The 27793-nt window shown below is 54.8% G+C and overlaps 1 protein-coding gene across 3 annotated transcripts; it reads right to left on the bottom strand.

The window, feature by feature from the left end:
- Positions 1-196: 196 nt before the first annotated feature.
- SH2D3C (SH2 domain containing 3C) lies at positions 197-27181 on the bottom strand. Of its 3 annotated transcripts, none has more exons than XM_061199880.1 (11): positions 27085-27181; positions 17825-17864; positions 10424-10552; positions 8863-9317; positions 7436-7575; positions 5400-5923; positions 4360-4475; positions 3621-3792; positions 2697-2808; positions 2136-2342; positions 197-813 (listed from the first exon to the last, which is right to left on the bottom strand). In XM_061199880.1, the coding sequence occupies exons 1-11, from the start codon at positions 27126-27128 to the stop codon at positions 638-640; spliced, it is 2115 nt and encodes a 704-aa protein (XP_061055863.1). In that variant the 5' UTR covers positions 27129-27181; the 3' UTR covers positions 197-637. The 3 variants fall into 3 exon arrangements, with proteins under 3 accessions (XP_061055863.1, XP_061055864.1, XP_061055865.1); XM_061199881.1 differs by having other exon boundaries at positions 7436-7560; XM_061199882.1 differs by lacking the exon at positions 2136-2342.
- Between the last annotated feature and the right edge of the window lie 612 nt (positions 27182-27793).

Here is a 27793-nt window from a genome sequence, read left to right as displayed (position 1 = left end):
TAGCTGTTTATCTCCCCTCTGGTCTGTGAGCTCCCCCAGGACAGGGACTGGGTTTTAAGAATTGGCTGTAACTCTGGCTCCTGGTACAATCTGGAATGTTTCAAGTGCTAAATAAGTATCTGTTGAATGAATTTTTCCACCTTTCACCTGAGAAAAGACGCTTCCTTCTACCCCAAAGCCCCCTGAGAGACAGAAGAAAGAGTCATAAAAGTTTATTATATGAAAGAAAGAACACGGCTTCTGTACATCTATTTACAGAACAGACAGATGTATTTACAGCCAGAGGGAGGCCTTGGTGTCAGTGGGGGTCGGGGGCAGGTGCCTGGAGAAGAGTGAGGAGGTGTGAGAAGCCTCCCGTGGCTCAAATACAGGGCACCTCAGCAGGAAGGGGAGAGGCAGAAGCTGGAGGGAGAAACAGGGGTTCCAGTTCTTCCTGAAGGAAAACTTGGTGAGTGAGTAGCAGGTGGGATGGAGCCCAGAGTCCACGTAGGACCCTGGAGGTGCAAGGGAGATCCTGGAGTTGAACCCAGAACGTTCTCGGGCTGATCACAGTGTCCCTGGGGTGCTCTGGGGAAAGGTCTGTGCCCTTCTGTCCCTGTTGCTGCCCGCAGCTGCAGAGGGGAAGGGTCCATGGGGGTCACAGCTCGCTGGAGCGGACGGCAGGCTCCAGTTTGTGGGACAGGGCAGTGAGGACCTTGTCGAACTTCTCATAGCGCCGGGCCTGGCTGCTGCTGGCGCCCTGGCTGCCCCAGAGGAGGCGCATCTGGAACTCGGTGCTGAACACCTCGAGGAGCTCTGGCTGGGCCTGGAACCCTGCAGGGTGGGGCACAGGGGTCAGGGAACCACCATCCAGCTGGGGAGGCTGGGACTCCCGCTCGGAGCCACCACATGTTTCAGGGCCTCGTAGCAAGGGACCTCCCCCCACCTCCACCAGGGATCCCACAAGGTTTGCTGATGAACATGACCAAGCAGTTTAGCACCCAGTCTTTGTCCTACTATTTGCAACATATAATTTTAAAATGACTAGAAGATAAAATATTAAAATTAATTTGAGGGGGAGATTTTTCTTTTCTCTTTTGTATTTTTCTGTAAGTTCCAAAATTTTTCCTAAGAAATGTATATACATTTTGTAAGTAAATGTAAAAAATAGTTTCTTTTTTGTCCTTTCTGAAGAAGGGCAGGAAAGACATATGCCAGATGCTCACGGCATTTACCTCCAGGTAATTGTTGGTGATTTGTTTTATCTTGTTTTTGCTCAGCTGTTATTTCCAATTGGTCTACAGAGAACTTCTGTGACTTAGACACTGCCTAGAGAAGTAAAAGGTGGATTATCTGAAGACATTATCTCTCTGCTCCTTCCACAAGGAGGAGTTCTACTTTTTTTAAAATTAATTTATTTATTTTATTTATTTTTGGCTGTGTTGGGTCTTTGTTGCTGTGCGCAGGCTTTCTCTAGCTGCGGCGAGCGGGGGCTACTCTTCGTTGTGGTGCGCGGGCTTCTCATTGTGGTGGCTTCTCTTGTTGTGGAGTACGGGCTCTAGGTGTGTGGGTTTCAGTGGTTGTGGCTTATGGGCTCTAGAGTGCAGGCTCAGTATTTGTGGCTCGCGAGCTTAGCTGCTCCGCGGCATGTGGGATCTTCCTGGACCAGGGCTCGAACCCGTGTCCCCTGCATTGGCAGGTGGATTCTTAACTACTGCGCCACCAGGGAAGCCCAGGAGTTCTACTTTTTGACTAGACTATGAGCTCCTTGAAGGCGGGGCAGGTCTGCCTCAGCCCCAGGGCCCCAGGACGAGTGCTTTGTAAACAACCTTGTAAAGTAGGCCTGTTAGGATGCCCACTTCACAGATGAGAAAGCTGAGGCTCAGAGAAGCTAAGATACACAGCTATGGTGCTCTTTGAATCATCTCTTTGTCCCCCGCACCCAACTTGGTGCCTGCTACTAACAACTGCTTGTCAAACTGCTGAATAAGTGAAGAAAAGGGGTGAGAAAAAGAAGTCAAGGAAACATGCAGGAAAGAGGGATGGAGAAATGCGAAGGGGTGTTTGAAGGAGAGGGGAGAGCAAGTCATGTGGAGGGAGGCCCAGGCTGGCAGGATCAGTGGCGGGATCGCCCCCAGTTGCGACCCATGACTCACCCTGCAGCTTGACCTCGGCATTGGTGTGATACAGGCCACCGTGGTGTGCCACAGTGCGGGCGGCCTCCAGGTGGGCCAGCACCACCTCCACACCGTGCTCTGTGCTGCCCCAGGGCTCGGGGCCCTCGGCCGGGGCGGAGTCACACTCCAGCAGAGTGATGAGCGGCAGCACGTGAGGAAATGTGGTGTTGCTCAGCGGCGGGCCTTCTGCAGGGAGGGACACACGGCACTTAGAGGTCCCTGAGGGCCCAGCCATCCACCGCGGATGTTTTAGGGGAAGGGGCCTTCCTGAGGTCCCAGAGAGAGCCCCCAGGGATTCTGACTCCTGAGACAAACCCTTCGGATTCCTCCAGCTGAACCCACTGCAGCCTTGGCCAAGCTCAGGGGCTGAGGCTGGACCTGGACGTGGCATACACGGTTGCCAGATGCAGAAAGTGAGTGCGGGAACAGCCTGCACAAAGCTCAGTCAAGCCCTCATCATCCTCCCCACTGGGAGAGTCTTTGCTGGCCCAGAGAGGGCTGGAACCTGTCCAAGGTCACATAGCAAGGTGGGAGAGGTACCTTTGCCTTCATTGAGGCTCTTGAGAAATGGCTTGAGCTTCTTCTCGTAGAGGATGGCTCCCTCCGTGTGTCGCTGCCGCAGAGTCACCCATGTCTGCTCCAGCCGGGCAATCTGGGGAGACCAGACTGTGAGCGACTGGCCAGGGAAGGGGCCTGCTGGGGCCACAGGCCACTCTGCCAAGCGGACACCCAGATGTGGGATAATAATTATTAGTATAGTCACCATTCATGAATCTGGGACAGTGCTGACTGCTTTTCACACGTCTCCCATGAAGCCCTCCCAACAACCCATTTTACAGATGAGGGAACTAAGGCTCAGAGAGGGGAATGACTTGCCCAAGGTCATTCCAAAAATAAGTGGCAGAGCTGGGAGTTGAGCCACTGCTCTGGGACCCTGCTGTCACTGTTGACGAGGCAAAGGAGAGGAAGTGTAGTGTGGATGAGGTCCGAGCTGTGAAATTAGACAGATCTAGTTTGAATCCCAACTTTTTCAGCCTCTGAATGTGACTTTAGGCAAGTACTGCTCTGCCTCAGTTTCTCCATAAGTGAAATGAGAACAATAAAGGCACTCCCTTCATGAGATTTTTTTTTGAGGAATCGGTGCTTCTAAAGTACTCGATGTAGCACCTAGCATATAGTCAGTGCTTGCTAAATGAGTGCCATTTTATATTTATTCTTTAAACTCATATAATGCTTCTTATTCGTTTTACAGGTAGGGAAATTGAGAGCAGGGAAAAGGGAAGACTTTGAGAGCAGGTCAGCACTTAAAGGACTCAGTTCTCCTAGTTACCCTGTCACCAATGCTGCCTAGAAGGTCACAAAGTTCTTCCTGATTCAATATACAGCTATCCCAAAGGAACACATCCCAGGGCTTCTCCGGACAGAGACTAGCTTATGCCCAGCTCTACGTGGGCCCCTCCGTACCTGGGCCATATCCAGGGCGCCCATGACTGCAGCGAAGCTGAACATGTTGCCCATGGTCCCCCGAAGCTCGGCCGCCAGCTGGATGGTCTTGTGCAGAAGAGCTGCCCGCTCCTCAGCGGAGCCCGTGCAGCCCAGGATGTCCACAGCCAGCATGATGGACATGGTGTGGAACCTGTCGGAGCAGCCAGGTCAGAGGGGCGGGGCCAGGGACCTAGGGTTGGGGGTCCTTGTGGTTGAGAGCCGAGGGGCGGAGGGCAGAGCCAAAAGCGAGAGATTGTAAAGGGTCAATGAGATTAGGGGGCGCGGCCAGAGTGAGGAAAAGCAAAGTTAAGGGCTTCTGATTGGTCAGTATAAGTCAGGGGGCGGGGCCAGAGGCCCTAGAGCGCCAGGCTGAGAGGCTTGTGACCGATCAGCGGAAATCATCGGAAATCATCTGGTAGAGCTGTTCTAAGAAAGAAAAGGAGAGAAGCCAGAGCTGATGAGAGGGCCAAGGCTCACGGATTGTGATCGGTCAAGAGGATGCAAAATGTGAATTCGGAGATAAAGGACTCGGTCTTTGGGAAACCAAGATTACTTGGAGCTGGATATGGAGAAGGAGCGATTGGTCAATGGGATAGGGGGCGTGGCCAGAACCCCTGGGAGCCGGGGTGAGAGACTGTGATTGGCCAGCCGGCCACAGCGAAGGGCCGCGCGGTAGCCCAGGGGGTTCCCCGTGAGTCCCCTTGTGTACTCGTCTTACCTTTCCAGCAGGTCTAGTCGTAGCTGCCGGCCATGGGGGAGAGTGAGCAGCTCCATGCCCCAGCGGACTCCCATTAGGGTCTGCATCTCCTTGGTAACGCCCAGTATCCTAGCAACCTACAAGGACGCCCAGAGGGCTGATTAATTTTCTGTCAAGGCTAGCTCAAGCCATCTGGGAGTCAGGGAGCTTTATCTTGGAGGGCAGCCTGGCTGGGAGGCTGGGTTTGAATTCCAGCTCTACTGCTAACCCTCCGACATGGAGCAAAATGAGCCTCATTCTCCCCATCTGTGAAACGCGGGATAAATGGGAAAATGCCCAGAGGTGTCTGACATGGGCCAGAGGTGCCCAGGACACCCTTATTCCAGAAGGCAAACCTGAGGTCCGGTGGGGAAAGGGCTTGTCCAAGGTCACACAGTGGGCCTAGAACCCAGGGCTGCTCCCTTCACGCCTAGCACTCTTCACAGAGCTACATCTCAGCACTGTTTCTTTTCTTGCTTCTTGAGCTCAGAGACCAGTGCAACCAAGCAGTCAGTGCCCTTCCGCCACAAACTTCAGAGAGGGAAACTGAGACGGAGAGCAAGTCAGGGTCCTTAGATGGTCAAGATTCATTCAAAGCAAAGGCCCAGGCATTAACAATTTATGGACCTAGGCAATGAGTTTTGTCCACTAGGTGGGGTGGGGATGGGAAGTCGGGCCTTTTGTATTCCCTGGACCAGCCAGACTGACTTTCACCAGGCTCAAAAAGTGTCCCAGGGAGCCAGACGCCACTGGCTTTCAGGACTCTTCGGTTCCAGTGCCAAACTGACATCTGGAGGAAGCAAGAATATCTCGGGTTTTGCTTTTTTTAAAGGAGAAAATTGGGGCCCAAGTAAAGTGATTAGTCAGAGTCACACAGCAAGTGAAGGACGGCCATGAAGTCAGAATCCAGGCCCATTCGCTATACTTGGGAATTTGGGGCCAGCTCCTCACCACCCTGACCCCTGTCCCCAAGCCAGAGGATGGAGGTGCTGCTCCTGCCCCAGTGCGCAACCAGCACCTACCAGGCAGTCAACCTTGGTGACATGCTGGGCCAGCGTCCGGGCATCAACCTCTGCCAGCAGCTCCTTGACCTTACGCAGGAGGCCCATCTCCAGTGGCCGGTTATCTTTGGGGATCAGTGGTGACTGGAAGGTAGCCGGGCTGAAGGAAGAGGTGGCTTCCACGATGGGGACTGTGAAGGTCCTACCCCAGTCTCCTTCGGGGGCCCCATTTTCTGACAGTTCCTTAAGCCTCTCCCCATAGCTCCTGGCCTGGCGGCTGGAGGCGTCAGCTGCTGCCCACTCTCGGCTGCCACGGACAGGAGGCTGGAGCTGGCAGTAATGGCCAGAGTCCGGGTCGCTGTAGCTGCTGAGCGACGGTGATGGGGAGGCCTCGCAGCGGGTGTGGGAGGGGCTGGAGTAAGGGCCCTTGTCCGACTCCCCGGCACTTCCAGGACACAGCTGGGGTTCACTGGAGCGGCGGGTGACAGGGGAGGCAGGCAGCGCTGTGGCTGAGGGGGCTGCAGGGGCGGCGTGGACACGGGTCACTGCAGGGAGATAAAGAGAGAGGACTAGTTTCCATGACTCCCCACGCAGTGAGGTTCCCCCACCCCCTTCCCAAAGGACAGGCTCCATCCACCCTACATGGGTGATAGGCCCACCTCCCTGGACCCAGGCCCAGCCCAGCAGACTCTGGCACACTGACCAGCTCTCAGTGGTACTCTGAAATTACCTGGACCCCAGGAGTCTTACTTTCCTACCCTAAGGCTGCTGTAGCCTTGGGGAACGACTGAGCTACTTGAAGGAGCTTTCCGTGATTCAGAGAAGCTAAGCACTTGCTGGAGTTCATCGTGTGGAATTATTTCTCAATGAATTAGTAATAATGATTTATTGAGTACATGTGTCCTGGGAACTGGTGACATGCTGGAGATACACCGGTCAAAACAGTAACCATCATCCAAAATTAGAGGTGATGTTTATTGAGCTCTTACTGGCTGCGAGATCCTTCTCTGCACATTAGTCCGTTTAACCCTCTCAACATCCTGTGCGTCAGTACTTTTATGATCCCCATTCTCCAGATGAGAAAACTGAGGCTCAGAGAGGCCAGCTGACCTGCATGAGGTCACCCAGCCAGCAAGGCATAGAGCTGGGATTTAAAACCAGGTGTTAAGTCCTCACTCCTGGGTACTTCCCTGAGCCGCGTTGCTTAGAAATTGTCCGATAAATAATTTGTGGCAAGGCATTTTAACATTTACACCCAAGGGTGTTGTTTTGAAGGCAAGTTGGCAGTTATGACAAGCTGGCAGGCCCGTGTTTAGAGAAGAATTTGTGACAACCCATATAGACAGCAACATGGCAACAGTGTCTCCCAGCAAAGGTTCCTCCCGGGATGCACCTCTGCCTGCGAGCTTTTCCTGCCAGGCGGACAATATGCAGTATGGCCTGTTGAAAACACTTGTTTTCTTCCAGAAATGAACTAGTGGCATGTTTCTACAGTAGAAATTTTCTTTGTATTTAAAAAAAGCACAGCGCTCTGTGCTTCCTGCTCAATTTTGCTGTGAATCTAGAACTTTTCTGAAAAAGTCTATTTAAAAGACTAAAGCAAGCATGACGAGTCCGGTTTGAGCCCACCATTTGGAATCCGGGACGCATTAAGTCCCAGCTGATGCAGGGCCTGGCAGAGCACCACACACGGAGGCACTTGACCAATGGGGGCTGAGTGTTGCTGACCACATGCACTTCATAGCATTGGAGTCAGATTCAGTAACATTCAGGAGAATGCACTGGAAACTACATGCACAGTGCCTGGTACCCAACAGGGACTCAATGAGTCGTTGCAGAACGAACAAGCCATGGATATGTTTTGCATGTCAACATCGATAGTTCTGCTGGCAAGTTTTTAGTGTCAACTCTTGCAGGGCATTGCTCTCAGAAAAGAGGTAGAAACACACATGATCACATACTATAACAGAAGTCGTCAAAGATAGCGCACACGTGCGCACTCAAGGCTACTCCCACCAGATTCCCCCACCTGCCCCTACCCCCTCCGCTGGACATACCGGTACTATAGGCGGGGGAACTGGGGCTCTCGGAGATGGGGGACACGGGAGAGTGCAGGTCTGGGATCTGGTCCATGCTGAGTGCACAGTTGCGGATGGATTCCCGGGGGTGGGGCAGTGATGTGCTGTGGAGCAGACACCTTCATGAGCAGAGAGCCCAGAGGTCAGGGTCCTCAGCTAGCATTAGGACCCCCACCTCTGCCTCCATCCAAGATCTGCTCAACTTCAAAGGCAGAAAAGGCTTGGAGATTATCAAGTCCAACCTCCCAACTGACAGGTACAAAAACTAAAGCCCAGAGGAGGAAAGGCTTGTGCAGTCCACAACCTGCACAACTGTTCTCTTCCCTGGGAACCTTGCCCCCAACTTGCAGAACAGTCTGGGGAGAGGGGCTAGCAGGAAAGGTGGGCAGGCCAAGGGAGCCAGGCCCACCAGCCTGGTCCCTCCTCACTGCTCCCATACTATACCCAGGATGCCTTGGGCACACATGGCCTGTGGATCCTAGCACCGTTTTGATCACTGGTTCCAAACCACAGGCCAAGTGGCTACTCCCCACAGGGTATCCAACCAGCAATTCCTTGGCTGACAGCACCCAGCCCAGGCCCAGGGAGATGGGACCTATCCAAGTGCTGGTGGCACAGGATGGCAGGTCTTGCTGCAAACAGCCAGGGAGGCCATAGAAATTAGGGGCACAGACTTCGGAGTTGAGGACCTGGGTTAGAATCTGGGTCCTACCACTCTCTAGCAAGCGGCTGCCCCTTTCCAAGCCTATTTCCTCATCTACAAAGTGGGGGCATGGACAGAAGCCACCTCCCAGGGGGACGTGGGAGTCACTGAAGTTGGGCACAAGAGCACCAGAAGAGGGCCAGGTACACAGTAGGGCCTCAGGAATGATTGGCTGCTGTGGCTTTTCCTGGGATCAGGGCCTGGTGTCACCTAGCCCCAGACAACTGGGTGTCATCAAAAATGTCGCTGAGAACATTCCATTCCCTGTGCAATGGCTTGCATCCTGCAAAGCCCTCTGCTCTGATGCCCACCTTGGCCTAGTTTGGTGGGGTGGGTTGGGCTGGCAACAAGGACCAGGCCCCTGCCTGGGACAGGACAGCACCCAGGGCTCCCCCTAGGCCAGAGAGGGCTTTCTGAGTGAGGGCCTTTTATAGGTAGGAACGTGGAGGCAAGAGAGGAGAAATGCCAGGGCCAAGGGTGCACAGCTAGTTGTAGCAGAGCTGGGATGGCAACCTGCGCTCCAGACCTCCACTCAGCACAGCCTGAGCTTCCTCCTGTTCTTCCCCGCACACCAAGGCTCCAGGGCAGTCATAGCACCTCAGACCCGTGTGACTGGGCCTCCCCTTTCTCACCAGCACTCTCATTACCAACACCCCCATTTGACAGATGGGGAGCCTGAGGCCTAGCATAGGTTCTCACTCACCTGGTGGGGCAGCCATCACTGCGGGTGACCTTGTCGGCGGTGAGCCCGTCGGTCATGGTGACGCTGCGCCGCTTCATGTGGCTGCCCTTGGGGCCTGAGGGGCTGGCGGGGCTTGTAGCCTTGCCACTGCCCTGGCCCAGGCCGTAGCAGGCCTCCAGGTAGCGCAGCGGGAAGGTGCGGTTGACGGGGCAGTAGATGATGGCGCCACTCTGCTCTGACACAGCCTTGCGGCTGCCCACGTGATACCGCACAAGGGCCGGCACGTGGTCGAAGCTCTCCTGCTCGAACAGGTACTGGATGTGGGTGTAGCTCTCACCCGCCTTCACCACCACCTTGTTGATCTTGAAGTGCAAGGCCTGGTTGCGCCAGCGGCAGGTGAGCACATAGTCGCCCAGGCTGGTGAGCGAGTCCCGGATGAGGAAGTCACCATTGCGCTGCACCAGGGTCTCGGAGACCTGCGAGAGGCAAGGGTCAGGCTGGAGCAGGGCAGGGGCAGAGAGGGCCAGACCCCGGATCTGGGGAACACAGTGAACAGAGATATCTGAAGCTTGGGAGTTGCACCCTCTGACCCAGATTCAGAGGGTGCAACTCAGCCAGAGGCCCTGGGTCCGGGGAACAGAGGCTCAGGCATGGGAGGACATAACACCCTGGGATGGGGGTTGCCATGATCTGAAACTCAGGTCTCAGACCTACTCCTTCTCAGGTCTCACGTTGGGCAGAGTGGAGTCTCAATCCTCGTTCCTCCAAACACCCAGTGCTCTGGCACATCTCTGGGCCTTTGTACCTCAAGCTACTTTCTCTGCCTGGAACATCCTTCCCATCCTGCCCACCTGGTGAACTCCTATCCATCTCACAATGGCCTCTCTCCTCAGCACCCCTTCCTCGGGGCAGCCCACACTCCCTGCTGGGTACTCCATTCTTGCACTTCTCCCACTGGGCTCTGACGGTCTGCCTGCCTGTCAACCCCCACCCTGGGATACCAGCCCTCAAAGGAAGCCACCACCTATTTTATCTCTGTATCCTTGGTGCCCAGCACAGGACCTGACAGAGCTGATGCTTGACAAAGATTTACAGCATGAATGTAAAAGGGAACAGGTGACTATTAGCCTCAGCCCAGAAATTCAACTTTGTCAGAATTGAGTAGCCTAAGGACTGATACGCACTGACCAAACACACAAGAGGCTGATGTATAGACCTATAACAATAACAGTAAAAATAATCGTAGTAATAATAACAACCACCACCATAAAGGACAATGTTCATTGAGTTCACTGCATGTCAGACATCGTGTTAAGAACTTCACATGCATTAGTTCATTTAATTCTCACAACCAACCTTTAAGGTAGGCACTATTATTATCCTCCATCTTATAGATAAGGAAACTGGGGCTCAGAGAGGTGAAGTGACTTGTTCAAGGTCACACAGTCAGTAAATGGCAGAACTAGACCTCATCCCAGGCTACTCTGATTGAACCCACCAAACAATAGTCAGAGCTTCTCTGGGCTGGGGCTGGCCAAGGCGGTGGGTCTAGGGCTGAGGTCCCAGCTCAGGGCCCGCTCACCTCACGGGGGATGCGGCCATGGTACCAGGCGTGGCTGCGGAGATCTGTGCTGCTGAGTTTGAGCTCTTCCTCCAACTCCTTGTGCAATTTCTCAGGCGATGAGTCCAGGATGTACTTCTCCTTGGAGAACTGGGCAGGAGACAGCAAAAGTTGGCATCCAAACTGAAGCCCCTTCCTCCTTCCCTCCCAACCTCCCCCACCCCAGGTGAACTCATTCCATCCTGGCACCCTGGGAACACTTAGGCACAGATCCTCACGCATGAGTCCCTATCCCAGCAGGAGTAACGGAATCTCAATTAAATCCACCAAAAAGTGCCTACTGTGTTCTAGGCTCTGAACTATGTGCCAGGGTAGATAAGTCAATAAATAAACCTGTCCTCAAGGAAGCTCCTAGTCTAAGAGGGGAGGCAAAAGGGACATCAGCACTTGAGGGACTTCCCTGGTGGTCCAGTGGTTAAGAATCCGCCTTCCAATGCAGAGGACGCAGGTTCGACCCCTGGTCAGGGAACTAAGATTCCACATGCCGCAGGGCAACTAAGCCGCGGGGCAACTAAGAGCGCGCTTTAGAGCTTGCGTGCCACAACAAGAGAGCCTGTGCACTGCAACTACTGAGCCCGCATGCCACAACTAGAGAGAATCCTGTGCGATGCAACTAAGGTCTGACGCAGCCAAATAAATAAATAAATATTTTTTAAAAATTTTTTTAAAAAAGCGACATGAGCATTTGCGGTCAGCACCACAACACTGGACAGCGGCAAAGAGCCGAGTAGCTTTTCAAAGGGAGGAGATGAAGTCTAGGCCAGGTGGAGTGGTCCAGGAAGACTTCCTGGAGGAGATGGCAATCACAAACACTCATTCTGCACCGAAGATACCATACTGATCTTGAAGTGGAGGGAGGGAGGATTCCTACAAGTATATAACACAGCAGGTACCCAGGCAAAAAAGCATGGACAAAAACAGGGCTGAATGTACGAGGATACATTCTGGGACAGTGACTTACACAGGCGTCGAGGAGGCAGCTACAAACAGGGTAGCAGAGCACCCCACTGCCTAAAGACACCTGTGATGTCCTCTACAGTTCCCAAAGCCCTTTCTTCCTTGCTGTCTCAAGCAATCCTTGCTAGATGGGGAAACTGCAGCCCAGCAGGGAAGCCTGAGGTCACTCACTGGAGATAATGCTCAGGATCTCCCCTTCCACCTGCCCAAGGGGGAGATTCCTGGTTTCCTGGTTACTGTGGCCTGGGGTTGGAGGTCTAAGAACAGGGGAAGGGGAGCCCCTGCTGCCAGGTGTGCCCCTACCATGAAGCCCAGCCCAATCCTGGCTGTCTTGTGTGAGTTCCCCGGGCCTCAGTTTCTTCCCCTGTAAAATGGGAACAATTGCAGAACCTGCTTCACAGGATTGCAAGGATGAAAGGAGACAATACTCCAGAGCACTGCAACTAGCCCACAGATGTCCTTGTCACTGCCAGAACATGTGACATTGCTTCCTCTCCCTTTCCCCAGTTCCAGGCCGCAATGATGTCTGGTCCAGGACAGATAGATATGGCCCAGACCTGGCCAGGCAGCGGGACAGATGAAGAGGGGCACTAAAGGGCAATCTCCCCCCAGGACCCGCTCCTCACCAGGGTCCAGCGTCCTCCAGTCTGCTCCCTGCCTCCTCTGACCTTTCACAGTTCTCAGAGCCTAACCCTGCTGCTCCATTCTCCACCCCTCTGCTCCCACTGCCTTGATTTACCTCAGTCTACACTGCTGCCAAGACATCCTGGTTCCCAGCTTCAGAGATATCTAGAGTCTCTGACTCCATTATTTCAACACTGAACCCCTACTCTGGGACAGGTCCTGTGCCAGGGGCTGAGCTCAAGGTCATCAGGACAGGTGGCCTCTGTCCTGGAGGAGCCACACAGATACTGACAAGCAACCCCAGGGTCTCTGGATGTTCAGAGACGCACAGGGAGCTCCAGGAGCAGATGAGCATGTCCCTCCTCATCTGGTCAGGGAGTCCCTGAAGAGGTGACGTCTCCACTGAGACCTGATTGAGCCAAGCAAAAGCGTCAGGGTGGGGACAGGCAGGTGGGCAGGAAAGAGCTCTGGGAAGACAGTGGCAGAGTCAGGGCCCTGTAGGCAGAGCCAAGGCCCTGGGGGCGGGAGGAGAAGCTTCGAAAGGGCTGGGGGTGACAAGGGCAGGCACGGCAGGGCTGTGAGGCTGCCTCGGGGAGCTGGGGTTTACCCAGAGGCCACAGCAGAGCTGCAGAAGGTTTTTAAAGTGTTGGGACAGGTTCCATCCACTGCGTGGAGATGGCCTAGTGTTTTCCAGGCAATGGCAGGGAAGGGTGGGGCGTGGGGATGGGAATTGGGGGAAGGGTGTTTACACAACCATTGATCAGGTGTGGGGAAGAGGGCGGAGGGGTCAGAGAGGATTCCAGGTAGAGAGCCTGGGAGGACAGTGAGACACTCTGCAAGGTGGGCAAGGCTGGGGCAGGAACAGCTTGGGGATGGGCCCATAAAAATTTGGGCTTTGAGGTACCTGTAGGGCTCTGGGGACAGATGGTGGGAGTGGGTGATGGAGATGAGTGCTCAGGGAAAGGCAGGGCCTGAGGATGGGGATTCTGTACATCCCCCGCCCAGGGTAGAAACCAATACCCCAGAAAGGCAGGGAGGTCCGGGGTGAACTGAGATTAGCTAACTCAGATACCTACACTCCTCCATGGGGTTCCCTATTCTTCAGGGTCCTGGCCCCTCTCCTATACCACACCACACCCTGGAGAGGGAAGAGTGGAAGTCACAGGGGAGACTCCTTCTCCTTGACAAAGAGCATGCAATTGAGTAGTTGCCCCAGTTCCACAGCTGGAGCAAGAGGGACAGGGGGCAAAGAAGGGGAGGGGGCTGTGTGGTAAAGAACCTGGCCTCAAGACTCTGCCTGCCACTGTGTGACCTTGAGCCAATCACTTTCCCTTTCTGGGCCTGGGTAGCTTCATCTGTAAATGGGGGGTGGGAGACTGGGCTCCACTTTTCCAACCATAATCAGTGGTCAGGGAGAATCTGGAGGGACAAACTTGGTCCTCTCACACATCTGAGGTTAGGGAACCCTAGGGTCCCTGTGCTTCCTCACCTTCAACTCGGGGGTCCCTAGCTCCCAAGGAGGGTGGGTGCTGGGGCGCGAATGCAGCATCCCTGCTCCCGGTGCACTGCTATTGGCCAGAGATGATCTCACCGCCTCCCGGCCTGCGAGCGCCTGATTGGCGGGTGCGGGGATGCTGCGCTCAGCCGGCGGCGGGGCAGTCATTCAGGCGGGCTCGGAGCGTGTGTGAGCCTGGGGGAGCGCAGAGGTGATGCGCCCCGCGTCCCCCAGGGGGCTCGGGAGGCAAAAGCGCGGAGACCCCGGGTCAGGGTCTTAACCCCTTCTCACCAGCCGGTGCCCAGCAAGCCCCCTCTAGCTCCCTTCAGTCTCGCAACCCTAAGCAAAGCCATCCCCAGATGATGCTCCGCAGAGAGGCGGGGTCCGGGTCCTCCCCTCCACCCCCTTCCGTTTAACCCTTTCACCGCCACGGCGCCGTCCCGCACTGACCGGCCAGCTGGGCTAGGAGACCCGCGCCCGGAGCACGCCCGAGCCCACCTAGAGGGCAGGAGGGTTGCAGGCGCTCTGGCCCCAGCCTCGGCACCCGCAGCATCCCCTCAGCTTCCCACCCCTCACTCAGCCTTTGGACCCCAGCCCAGCGCCCCAGGTACAATGGGGAGTCAGGCTGCCCGGGTCAGCCGCAGGGGCCGGAGTGCTCGCTGGAGGATCGGCAGGATGCCGGCGACCCCATCTCCAGGTACCCAACGCCCCAGCTCAGCTCCATCCTGCAGAGGAGGCAGGACCGGAACGGCAGCCTCCGCAGCCCCGAGTTTCGGGAGTGGCAGCTGGACCCTCACACTGCGGAGCGTCTGGGCGCCCAGAGGTGAGGTTGGGGCGACCCCGCCCCCTCCCGCAGCCCTCAGCCTGCAGCCCGCAGCCCCTGCCTGGCCGGACCCTGCGCGGCGTCACGGGCTGCGGCTCCCCGGCTCCGGGGGCGAGCGGCCAGGGGTCCCAGCCCGGAGCGCCTGGCGGGGGCCGAGCCGCCCCCTCACCTGCACCTGCACGAAGGAGCCGCGGTAGAAGCAGCAGGCGGCGGCCGACAGGGCGCTCCACAGGCTGCACCGCTCGGTCATGGTGGGGCCGGGCGGCCAGGGCCGGGACGGTGCGGGGAACGGCTGCCGGCGGGGCAGGGGCGCGGGACCGACCGGGCTGGGCACCGGCTGCGCTTGCCTCTCGGCGGCGCGATTACCTCATCGCCTTGTCGGGGGAGGAGCGGGGAGGCGGGGCTGGGAGACCCCACCCTCCAGCCGGCCCCGGGAGGGGAGGGGGCCATTGTTCCTCCCTCCGCCCGCCCCCGGCTCCCCGCCCCTAGCCCCCAGAGCTCCAGCCCCGCGCGCCCCGGCAGCCTGTAGTCCGGGGATGCTGAACGGGGGACCTGCCAAGGGGGGCTTCACGGGGGGCAGAAGGATGGGGTGGGGACCCCTGGGCCGGCAAGGGAGGGGGGGTCCTGCCGCCCCCACTCGTCTCACCCCTCACTGACCCGGAGCGGGCAGAGACTTTGAATTAAATCATATCTAAAGCTGGAAAAATCCCTGTATATGTTTGACCAAGTCCTTTGTGGCCTCAGGAAATCTCCCAGAGCCCAGGATTTCTCATCTCTGATTTGGAATCAGGGACCCTGCTGGGAATTGCGGGATATTCCACTGACAGACTTGGGGGGGGTGGGGAGGGCAGAGACTCAGTAAGGCTCAATGGTTTGGGAAGCAACCTGGGTTCAACTAGCGGTGCCCCACCTCCACCCAACCAGTCCCTTCTCCTGGAGCCCAGATTTACTCATCTGGAAAACATACCTGTGCTGACCTCACAGAACTCTTGTTAGCATTGGCTGAGCTGATGCATGTAAGTTGCCAGACATAAAATAAGTGCTCAATAAATGCCTGCTATTGTTTTCAAACTTAGTGTCTTAGAATCTGGACTTTTGGTCCTAGAATCATAGGCTCTTCAGCACAAAGGGGGTCATCACTGACTCTGCATCAGTCAGGCCTGGAGTTCAAATCCTTTTGACAGGCTGTGTGACCTTAGGCAGGTGAGTCCACCTCTCTGGGTCTCAGATATTTGATTATTTTCTGTAAATACATCTGAAGCTCTGATCATGGAGCTTGGAATTTTATGGTCTTGGAACTTTAGAATCCTTGCCTTAGAATCAAAGTACTCACATCACGGTCTGAGAAACCCTGGAGTTCTGGAAGCTGAGTACGTAAGGTCAGGAATGGACTTTTGGTAACCCACTATTGATTCCACCCTCTTCTGAGGCTTGATGCTACAACTAACATTCTTTTGAGTTCATCCTTCAAGGGATTGGTTTTTTTTTGGTTTTTTTTTTGGTTTTTTTTTTTTCCATCTGAAGATCTTAATATATTTATTTGAAAACCAAGTTGTGTGAAAGAGAACACTAAATAGTCATATACCATCTCTTCAACCAAAGACTTGGACACAAGGTCAGCACAGAGGCAATGATACATGCAGTGAATAGCAGGTCTCAGCTCAGCTCCAGTGAGCAGGTATTATTTCTTTTATAGCATTTTTAAATTACATTTTTCAGCCCAGTAAACTAAGGGAAAAATACAAAGCTAATCCTCACAGGGATCTCACTACCATCAGTGATGGGGCTCTCATTACCTTGCCAGGCAGCTGGGACTTATGGGGTGCTGAAATATGCCCCTGTGTGGTCCACCACTGGCTTTGGTGCTGGTTCTACCTGAGGCCTCTGTTCCCCTGTGGTGTCAGGGCTCGGGATGAGGAGCCAGGGCCCAAATCCCGGGAGCAGCTCCTGCTCAACTTGCTGCAGCCCTGGGCTGCAATTCCTGGGCTCACTCAAGCTTGCTTTCTGACCGCGCCCACACTCTTAACTCTGCCTGGATCACTCTACCACCCATCTCTGCTTATCTTTATCTCCTTTCCAGCTTTCTGTTTGGAGAGAGCATGTTGGTGAATATTCCTGGTCAACTGCAATGGCTTGGCTTCAATGCCTCCTCCTCCAGAAAGCCTTCCTTGATCTCCCCATCCCCAGCTCCTGAGCTGAAAGTCGTCCCCTACCTCTGGAGCTCCAATGGCTTCTTATCTGAGCCTTCTGGGGATGGTGGGGGACAGCAATGTGAGCACTTCCCACAGAGCTCATTACTAGTCACTTACACGGAGCTTGACAGGCAGCATCTTGGGTGATGGAATGCCCTGGGGTCAGGAACCAGCCCGGCCTGCTCTGTTCCAGGCCCAGATCTCCCCTTCATGGGCATGGACTCATTGAGCCCATAGCAACCCTGGTTTGGAAGCACCACTGTTACCCCATTTCATACAGGTGAACACTGAGGCTCAGAGAGGTGACACACACACCCAAAGTCATGTGGCAAATAAGTGGCAGATCTGGGACTAAAATTTGGGTCTGCTAAATTACAAAACACAAGCCCAAACCATTGTGTGGTTCTGCCCTGGTCCCCACATGGGCCAGGAGCCCTTGGAACACAGGGCCTGGTGCTCCTTGCCCTCTGCTGTGTGCTCCATACTCGGCAGGGGACCTGGCTCAGGGTGGGTGCTCCGGGATGTGGAAGGCCAAGGGCTCTGTCCATGGTCTTGGCATCAAATAAACTTGGACAGCAATCCCAGTTCTGCCCTGCAGTAGCTGTGTGGTTGTGGGCAAGTCACTGCACTTCTCTGGGCCTCAAATTTCCCATCTGTAAATGGGCACAAGAAAGCCCTCACTGCCCAGTGATGAGGGAAGAAGTCACAGACCTCACTCATGTAAAGAGCTCAGAACTGACTCCCAGAGCTAGCAGCCAGCACAGGGCTCTGCACACAATAGGCACTCAAAATGTTCTGTCGTGTTATTGTTGTTATCGTTATTATTTCAAAACTGCATTTTCAACATTCTCAGTGCCCAGGACAAATTAAGCTTATGATCGATGTGACTGTGCCCATTATCTGTGATGAGGAACTGAGTCATCCTTTCCTGCTGCCACCTCCCGGCACCAGCACACGCTCAGAGACCAAGTGGGATTAGAGCCGGTCTTCGCATGGAGGCGCCCTTAGGGCCCTGTCCAGCTGGCAGCTGGATGGAGTCTGGTAGTAACAAACAGTGGGAAGTCCTGAGTTTGGGGCCAGGAAAGAATGATGGAAGGCATGGGAAGAAGATGCGGGGATTGAAAGCAGACCCCACACGCTGCCCTGACTCCTAGACCTTCTCCTCCTGGGAACAGTCGGTGAGATCTGGCTCCTAACAAGGCCAGAAAAGGACTCTGCCCTTCCTGGAACAGACTCTGGGCCCTCCAGTGTCCCCTCCCAGCCCCTCTTACCTTCACATAGTCCCCGCCAGCCTCCAGCTCTCCAGTGGCCCTGGAAGGAGAGAAGAAAAGTGAGTGTTCCCAGCCCTGCCTGGCTCCCCAGCTGCCAGTCTCTGCCCACCTGCAGGCAGGAGGGGGCACTGCAGCTGATAGCACTTGCTGGAATCTGTTGGCTGGACTACTCCTCCACTCTCCAGCTGTACGACCCTGGGCAAGTCCCTTCACCTCTCTGAGCCTGTTTCCTGTCTGTAAATCAGGGTAATGATAGCCTCTGTTTCATCGGGTTGTCTCGAGGACTCTGGGAGCTGGTGAAGGTTACATGCTTGACACGGGGCCTGCTCCCTGAATTGCTATCTTCAACCGGCTTCAGGACGCTGCACTCTCCTGGTGTTCACTCCCCACCTCCTCCCTGACTCCACAGTTGGTGGCCCCAGGCTGGGCCTCAGCCTCCTTTCCTCCGCCCTACCTTCATTCCCTAGTGCAGAGTGACCCACCCAGGGGCACATCATGGCGCCATTGCTGGTGACATTTGGCTGCGGAATTGATCCCCTCCCCTAAGAGGTGGTCAGGATGGGGTCTGGAGAGGCCAGAGGCTGGGGGTGGCTGTTTTTCCCAGGTGCCAAATAGATATCACCCTTCCTTGTGAGGGCTTCCGTGAGCCACTTCCCCCAGTCCTCGGCCTTAAATGCTCTCCCTTCTCCGATGCAGCCTGGACCTGCCCCTTCAACACCAGACTCAGAAACCCAACTGTCTCCTTAGCATCTCCTCTCAGATGTCTGAAGTCATTTTGACTTTCGTATCCAAAGCAGGACTGCTGATCTGCCCCCCCACCACGCCCCTGCTCCCCACATCCGATTCCCATCTCAGTTGATGTCAGCTTCATCCTTCTTGTTGCTTTGTTTGGCCCAAAACCCTGCGGTCCCCTGCACCTCCTCTCTCACACTCCACGCCCAATCCATCAGGAAATCCTGTGGCTCTACTTCCAAAATAGATCCTGACCACTTCTCTCCGTGTGTCAACCCTGCCCCATCTGGGACGCCCTCTGTGTCCTCTGTGGAGCACACAGCAGCCTTCTCGCTGTGTCTGCCCTCACAGCCCTCCGCCACCCAGGCGGCGCTCAAGTGAAAAGCTAAGCAGATCGCGGTGCACAAACCATCCCCAAGCCTCCCATCTCTCAAAGAACAAAATCTAAATCCCACTCCATGGTCTGCAAATGGATGGCCATGTAATTTATCAACTAAACCAAGACTTTTCTTCCCTTGTGAGAGTAAAGAGGGTGCCATTTTCATGCCAGAAAAACAAGTGTAAACAGGCTCATGTGTTCCCCAACCTACAACGCCCTGTGTCGCCCTGGTGGTATCTGACTGCCCACCTCATCAGTTCCCACCCCCAAAATATGCCTCCCTCCCTCATTCTGTCCCTCATTCTGCCCCGGCCACATCGGCCTCCTTGCCAAGCTCGTTCTTGCCACAGGGCCTTTGCACTTGCTGTTCCCTTGCCTGGAATGCTCTCCGCCCCACCCCACATCATCACACAGCTTGCCCCTCCCCCTACTTTATTTAGAGCTCTGCTTAATGTCCCCAACCCAGAGAAGCCTTCCCTGACCACCCTGCCAAGAATAGTCCCTTGTCCCTCACTCTCTGTCCTCAACCCTGCTTTCTTTTCCTCAATCTCTGCCTGAAACAATCACTTTACATTTATTTGTTGACTCAGTTACCTGACGCCTCCACCGGGGCACTGACTTTGTATCGCTCACAGGTGAGCCCCCACCATGGTGCCTGGCACATGGTAGGAGCTCAAGAACTCTTTATTGCTTAAGGAATGTATGAACAGTAAACCCTCAACCAGTATTCATCACTGTTGTTATTATTAATTCCCTCAACCAGTATTCATCACTATTATTATTAATTCTGTCAGGCTGGGCCCTGGTTCTCTGGCTGGCACAGGCCTCAGTATTGCCATCTGCAAAATAGGGAGGAAAGTCAAACATCAGGGAACTGCTTCCTCAAATACAGAAGCACCAAATTTAAATTTAAATGTGATAAATCTAATAAAATAAATTTAAAACAAAAACAGCTGAGCTAAAAACAAGACAAAACAAAAACTGTGGGTGAAGTATACGTTTCCACGGCAGAATTCCATGCAGGGCTTCCCCCAGCTCCTGAGGCCGGGGGCTCCTCCTTGAGAAGCTGTCTGACAGTCCTCCCTGTTGTGACATTCCAGAGTCCCTGGTGCTAGCCTTCCTTCCTGACCTCTAACCATAGTCCCTCAAGCTGCAGCCTGGCCCCAGCAGGCTCCCAAAGGTGTTTGGGTTCTCTCTGTCCAGCCGAGCTGGGAGTGGGGCGGAGTACAGACCCCTCCCCCTCTCACCACCCTGCTCTTCCTGGGTGAGGTGTCCCATCCCAGTGTTTCCGGCCATTCAGGACCGGAAATCCTCCCACTGCTGGGAACAGCTTGGCCAGGACACTGGGATCGCCTAGCACTTCCTCCTGTTTCCTGTTCACTTCCCCTCACGCTCTGGGCAGGAGCAGAGCCTTGGGGAGGGGGCGCCTGCCCCAGGGAGCAGGTGGGCTGAGGTGGCCAAAGCCAGTGGGGGTGCTCAGGCAGAGGCCCAGGCCCGGGAAGCTGAGGGCCTGGAGCCACCACCAGCCCCCATCACCTCTCCCTGCCCCCCCTACAACACTCCAGGATTCCTAAGACATAAGGTGACCATGTTGGCTCACCACCCACTGCCATCATTTGCCCAGACTATGGTCACCACCTCATCACTGCCTCCCAGCCTGCATCTGTGTCCCTCTGACTTGTTCTCACCCCAGCAGCCAGAGCAATCCTGTTAAAATGAAAGTCAGCTTACGACTTTCCTCTGCTCCAACCCACTGGAGTGACCCCTAGTTTCACTCAGGGTAAGAGCTGAAGTCCTGGGGACTTCCCTGGTGGTGCAGTGGTTAAGAATCCACCTGCCAATGCAGGGGACACAGGTTCGAGCCCTGGTCCGGGAAGATCCCACATGCTGCGGAGAAACTAAGCCCGTGCGCCACAGCTGCTGAGCCTGCACTCTAGAGCCCGCGAGCCACAACTACTGAGCCCGCGAGGCACAACTACTGAGCCCGTGCGCCTAGAGCCCGTGCTCCGCAATAGAGAAGCCACCGCAATGAGAAGCCCATGCACCGCAACAAAGAATAGCCCCCACTGGTTGCAACTAGAGAAAGCCCACGCGCAGCAACAAAGACCCAATGTCGCCAAAAATAAATAAATAAATTTATTAAAAAAAAAAAAGCTGAAGTCCTCATAACAGCCTTCACACACTGGCTCTGACCACACTCCCTTCATTCACGCTGCCCCAGCCAAGCTGGGCTTCTTGCTGCCTTTTGTTCCCACCTCAGGGCCTTTGCACTTTCTGTTCCCTCTGCGAGAATACTTTCCCTCCAGATATCCACTGAACTCCCGCCTTTCCCTCCTTCAGGTTTTTACCAAAGTGTCCCTTCTCAGTGAGGCCTTCCCTGGCCGCCCATCTGGAAGTGAAGTGTGGCCTCTCAATGCTCCGCACCTCCCCGCCCTGCTTCGTCGTTCTCCATAGCGCTTCATCTGACTTGCCATGCACAATCTCCTCTCACCAGAACATCAGCTCCACAAGGGCAGGGGTTGGGTTCTGCCTAGAATGGTGCCAGGCACCCTATAAAGATGTTTTGCTCTGTTTTCTATTTTTTGGTCACACTGCGTGGCATGTGGGATCTTAGTTCCCTGACCAGGGATCGAACCCGTGCCCCCTGCAGTGGAAGCACGATGTGTTAAACACTGGACCACCAGGGAAGCCCCTGTAAAGATGTTTTTGAATGAATGAATGTCACAGCAGCCCCTGCAATCCTGAGGACAAACTCTAGTTCTCATGGGTCGGCCCGCTGTGACCTAGCCCCTGCCAGCCACCCCTCCTCTCTTCCTTAGGGTCCTCAATGCACTCAGGCTTCACACTTCCTCCAAAGAGCTCCACTCCCTCCAGCCTCAGGACCTTTGCACATGATATTCCTTCTGCCTAGAGGAATTCTCTCCCTTAGAGTCAGAGTAATCCCTACTCAGCCTGCAGATCTCAGTTTGCTTGGAGATTTCTAGAATATTCTCTCTCCCTTTGTAATGATCAAATCCAGGAATCAAAGCTTCCATTTAAAAAAACTCAGCTCTGGGCTTCCCTGGTGGCCCAGTGGTTAAGAACCCGCCTGCCAGTGCAGGGTACACGGGTTTGAGCCTTGGTCTGGGAAGATCCCACATGTCACAGAGCAACTACGCCCGTGCGCCACAACTACTGAGCCTGCGCTCTACAGCCTACGTGCCACAACTACTAAAGCCCGTGCGCCTAGAGCCCACGCTCCGCAACAAGAGAAGCCACTGCAATGAGAAGCCCGCGCAATGAAGAGTACCCCCTGCTCACAGCAACTAGAGAAAGCCCGCACACAGCAACGAAGACCCAACGCAGCCAAAAATAAATAAATAAATAAATAAATAAATAAATAAATAAATATTTAAAAATAAAAATAATAAAATGAAACTGAAATACTGTGTTTAAAAAAAATTAAAAAATAAAACTCAGTTCCATTAATTAATTAATCAATTAATTAATTTCTTATTTTATGGATTTAAAAGGTACTTCCTCTCTAATATTAGTGGCGAAATCAATTAATAAATAATAGTGACAACTGAGCTAAATCAGTTCCATTAATCAGCTGCATTAATTATTTAAATAACCAACCCCTTTAATTGCCTGTATTAGCTGATTTGTTCTTATAACTGGTACCACTTATTGCATACATTAGCTTAATTAATTGAATTAATGACCAGTCATTAGAGTCCATTACCTTTTATTTCCCCAGTGCAGGTTTTGGTCTGAGCTTTACCTTCAGGGTCTCCATCCTGGCCAGGAGGGAAGGGCGAGGCTCCCCCAGGGACCCTAGAGGAGAGGCTGCCATCCTGTTCCACCTTGGCCCTCCCTCACCACAGGCAGCCTTGCCCTGCAGAGCCCTGCAGCCTCCCTGCCCTCTGTCTGTCCCCCACTTTTCTCCCTGGGGTGTGGTCATATGCCTTGAGTGGAGATTTCCCCAACGTCTGCCTCATGCTTCCCAGCTTTCCCCCTGCCCTCCCCTCTCTGAGCTTCAACTTCCTCATCTGTGAAATGGGCATATTTTAACTGTCTTCCCAGAGGGGCTGCAAGGATCCTATGAGAAGGAAAGGTGGAAGGTTCCTTAGCCCCTGTGGTTCCTCTCGTTGCCCCAGCACCACCACCCCCCAAATGAAATCTCCCACCCTGCTCCTCCTGGTGGGTTGAAGATACTCTCCCTCCTTCACTCCGACTTTCACTCACCCGGGGCAGAGAAGCAACTCTGCTCTATGCGCCTTAGTCCTTAAAGGCCCTGAGCAGAGAGAGCTGGGGTGGAAAGCCCCATCTCTCTGGGGACACCCAGCCAAAGGGCCTTTGGGATTCCCTGCCAGGAAGGCCCTTGGCTTTGGCCTCTGCCCTGCCCCCTCTCCTGTACGATGGGCCACCACCGTCCTGGAGATGTCCTTCCTCCTCTCTGCCATTCTGCACCCTCAGTCTTCTTGACAGGGGTGAGCTCCCAGCAGAGCTTCAGAAAGGGTCCCAGCTCTGTGAGGAGAGGACAGACCGGGGGCCGCTCATCCCAGGGCAGAGCTGCGGAGTCAGTCCCAAGAGCTGCTGAGACTTAACAGCTGCTGGAGAAGAGCAAATGGGGAAGACGACTGAATGCCTGTGCGGAAGCCCCACTTTATAGCAGGGCGCAGAGCTGCTCAGACGAGACCTGGGTTGGCTCTGCTTTATTCCTTGCCCTGGGTTGGCTCTGCTTTATTCCTTGCCCGAGGCAGGCTCCCCCAGATGATGGGGACTGCTCCTGGATGGAGATGGGGGACACTGGGGAGGGGAAAGTGAAGAAAAAGAATATTTTGACCAGACCAGGAGCCCAGAATCAACATCAGGAAGAGGAAATGGAGTGGGCATGGACAGAGGAAAGACCCTCAAGGGCTCTGGAGGGCCCTCAGCTGGGAGGGAGGAGGCTGTGTGACCCTGGGCGAATCCCCCTTGTTGGGCCTCAGTTTCCTCTTCTATAAATGGGTGTGGTGATCGCCTGAGCATCCTGTGTACTGGTACTTCCTCGGGCCAGGTCCAGGATAAATGCTCTACTTTGTCTAGTCCTCACGATGACCTTGTGAAGCAGGTGCTGTTATTGTCCCCAATTTACAGATGGGGAAACTGAGGGTCAGAGAAGGGAAGGGGGTTTCTCAATGTTGTAAAGACAGTCAGTGGGCCTCTGAGCTGCTGATGTAGCCGACCCCTTTCTTCCCCAGCTCTCACGCCACATACGTCCAGCATTCTGTAAACAGAGTCCCCTAAGGGTTTGAGGGGATGTGGCTCCAGCTGGGGTTGGTGGGGGGACCGTCCATCCTTCCCGAGCCAGCGCAGTTCCCACAGCCTCAGGCGTCTGGGGGTCTCAAGGGCTGTGAGAAAGTCTCCACAGGAAATGAGAGCCAGGAGCAGCTGGGCCCCTTTGGAAGACAAGGACCAGCCGCCCAGAGTCTGAGGAGGCTGAATGGGCTGAGCCCACCACAGCCCCCTCCCCCGGTGGGTAATCACTACCAGATGCCCGGCAGCTGACGTCACTTTGCAGGGCCGAGAGGGTCGTGGGACTCTGGGGAGTGTTGGGAATTCTTGGACCAGAATCAACATTCCGAAAGGAAATGGTGGGGGGGGGGCGGGGACGGGGGTCTTGGCCTGTTCTCAATGCCTGGCACCAGGGCTGGGGCACAGGCAACACAGGGTGCCCCCGGCCGGGGTGCTTCCTTCTCCACATCTCAGTTTCCTTCTGAACAGCCCTGGAAGTGGAGTGGCGGGACCTGGGTCTCTGGGAGGCAGGAAAGGATGTTCAGGTGAGACACTTTAGAATGAGTAGGACTGCGCTCAAATCCTCCTTAAAGGAGAAGTCCTCGTAAAACATAAGTCAGAGTGGGGCCTTCCTCTGCTTGAGGCCAGCAACGGCTGCAACTCGCTCAGAGTCAAAGCCACGTCCTTGCCGGGCCTTCCAGGCCTTACTTATCTGAACCCATTTCCTTTCTGGCCTCATTTCCACCACTCCTCTCCCCAGCCCCCATCTTGCTCTCTGCTGCTCCTCAAACGTGCCAAGGATGCTCCCACCTCAGGGCCTTCGTACCTGCTATTCCTTCGGCCTAGTATACCCTTCCCCAGATATCAAGACGGTTTGTTCCCAGTACACCGGAAACTAATATAATATTGCATATCAACTATATTTCAACTAAAAAAAAAAAAAAAAGAGGGTCTGTTCCCTCATCTCCTTTGCTCAAACATCAGTTTCTCACTGAGACTTTTTTCCTGGCTAACCTTCCTAAATTGCCACCACCAGCCACTACCCTCCAAGTTCCCCTACTTGATTTGAATCTTTCTCCATAGTGCTTTTCTCTTCTGGCTGACTGGGTAACTCATTATCTTGTTTATCATCTGTCTCCCCCACACTGGAATGGGGGCTCCTTGAGAGCAGGGTTTTGTCTGCTGTGCTCACTGCTGTCTCCCCAGAACCTAGAAGAATGTCTAGGGATAGTTGCATCTCAGTAACTATTAAAATGAATGAAATTCCAACTCAACTGTGTCATCTCGAGCAAGTTGTTAACCTCACAAAACCTCGATGTCTTCATCTGTAAAATGGGCTCCTATTACCGCCTTTTCAGGGGGGTATGGGAAGTCATTTGAAGTAATGGTAGAGACAGCTCTGAGATTTTTACTTGCAGGAGGTGAAATGTGGCCTAGTGGTTAAGTGCTTGGGCTTGGGAGTTGGTCAGGAAGGAATCAAATCTAGGCTCTGACACTTAATCTCTCTGTGACCCCAGGAAAGTCCCTTTCTCTCTCTGAACCTCAGTCTCCTCGCTGGTAAAATGTGGTAGATGGCACCCATTGAGTGTTCCAGGCGGGGCGGGCCAGTTGTCCTCTGGTGGGACCCTGGCCTGACAATTCCTCTGTGTGTGTGTGTGGGTGTGGGGTGTTGGGGGACCTCCCTTCCCTCTCTGAGACTCTGCTTCCTCCTCTATAACATGGACTGAAGGTAGAGTGTCAGGGCTCTCTGGACCCACTATTTCCCTGCAGAAGGCTGAGGGTGCCGGGGGATGGGGGGAGACTGGGCTGGTGCTCTCCTTTTTGGGAGCTAAAGGCCTTCATTCCCGTTCTATTGGCCCCTCCTCCCTCCTTCCTCTGCATCCCCCATGATCTCAGCGGGGAACAGGGCACCAGGAAACTCCTGCAGCCTCACCTCTTCCCCTTCCTTCCTTTTGCTCCAGGTGCAACCTGCTTCCCAGGGGGTAGGGGAGGGACACGTCTTCCCCAGCTTACGCTGCTCCCTGAACGGCCACTGGGATGACCCCCTTGGGACACTCAGGAATGAGGCTCCCAGTCTTACTCAGTGGCAGTTCTCAAATACCCTTGTTCCCAAGCTGGATGGATCCTCAGAGACCATCCCAGGCCCATCTTGGCTGTTGGGGAGATTGAGGCCCACAGTAGGGCAGGACAAGCCTGAGATCACACAGGCAAAGCAGGTCGCCTGACTCCAGCACAGATCTGGGCTTCACAGGCTCCTAGAAGAAATGTTCAACAATTCCTGGACTCCTACTTGGCCTGGAGAGCAGGTGGGACACTGGGTCCCAGGGCACCAGGAAAGGGCTCAGTCTGATCTGCTAACCCCACCCCCCTCAGGACCCCTGGACACTCCAGATGATTAGGGGGGGAAGGGAGAGTCTCCCTATTTCCTCTGTTGGCTCTAAGCCAGGCCTGATGCCAGAGGCACTGCCAGGACCATCTCTGCCCACAAGGGAGGAAGGCTGGGTCCTAGACTTGGCATTCTCAAGGTGTCTCAAGACCTGCTGGAGGGGAATGGGTTGCCTAGTCGTTGAGGGCCTGGTCCAGGAAGGTGGAGTTAAACCCTAGCTCTGACTTTGACTAGTTGTGTCAAACTGGGCAAGTAAACCTCTCTTTCCTCATCTGAAAACTGGAGATAGTAATAGTGCCTCTCTCTTGGTACTGTTGTGACCAGAAGATGCCCAACCTGTGCCGGCAGAGGCTGGGGATAGAGTTACACCAAAAGAAAGTTTAAAAGTCCCTGATGCTAAACTCACACCCAGGTTTGTCAGCTGCCCCAGGGGCACGGATTTCCCCCTCAGACAACTCCCGTTCCCCGGCGGCGGCCCTCCTCGGTCCCAGCTCGGTCACTCACCCTCTGGGTCCCAGTGCGGGGCACCTTCGGCCCACCGCAGTCATAGTTCCCTGTCGTCGCGGCCTGCAGCCCGGGGACCTCCTCTGCTCGACGGCTCCCGCCTTTCTCAGGATACGGAGCTGCGGAGCTTACAGCAGGACTCCTGGGGAGGAGCCTGGCCTGTAGGCCACGCCTCGGACACGCCCCTCTGCCCTCCCTGGGCGCGCTCCACCGCCTACTCCTCCTTCCGGGAAGGACACGCCCCGCCTCGGACACGCCCTCCGCCTGCTGTCTCGCTCCGCCCTCTCCCCATCTGTCAGGTCGGAGAGGAAAGGCCACGCCCCCGAGCACACCCCCTCCGCCTCGCCCCGCCCCACTCCGAGGCCACCTTCCCTAACAGTCCCTGCGCCGCATGGGAGGGCCACGCCCCCTGCACACGCCCATTCACCACGACCCGCCCCGCCCCGCCCTGCTTCCGCAAACCGTCAGCGCGGTTCTCAGACTTTGGTTACCTCAGAACGCCCCCGGAACTATGAGGCCCGCTACCCTGCATACAATCCTTGCTCCACACCCGAATGAGGCCGAATTTAAGAGGGGATGGCCAGAGAAGGCAGCCTGGAGCAGCCAGAGATGGTGGAAAAGCATTAGTTTTATTCATCATAAACGTAAGCACTCCCATTTACCGAGTTTTTTGTGGTGTGTCAGGCGCTGTGCTAAGATTTTACAAGTA

This window comes from Eubalaena glacialis, chromosome 9 (genome assembly GCF_028564815.1).
Source record: "Eubalaena glacialis isolate mEubGla1 chromosome 9, mEubGla1.1.hap2.+ XY, whole genome shotgun sequence".
Lineage (NCBI taxonomy): Eukaryota > Metazoa > Chordata > Mammalia > Artiodactyla > Balaenidae > Eubalaena > Eubalaena glacialis.
Note: the sequence above shows the minus strand (reverse complement) of the source record. Positions and strands in the feature narration are given on the sequence as shown.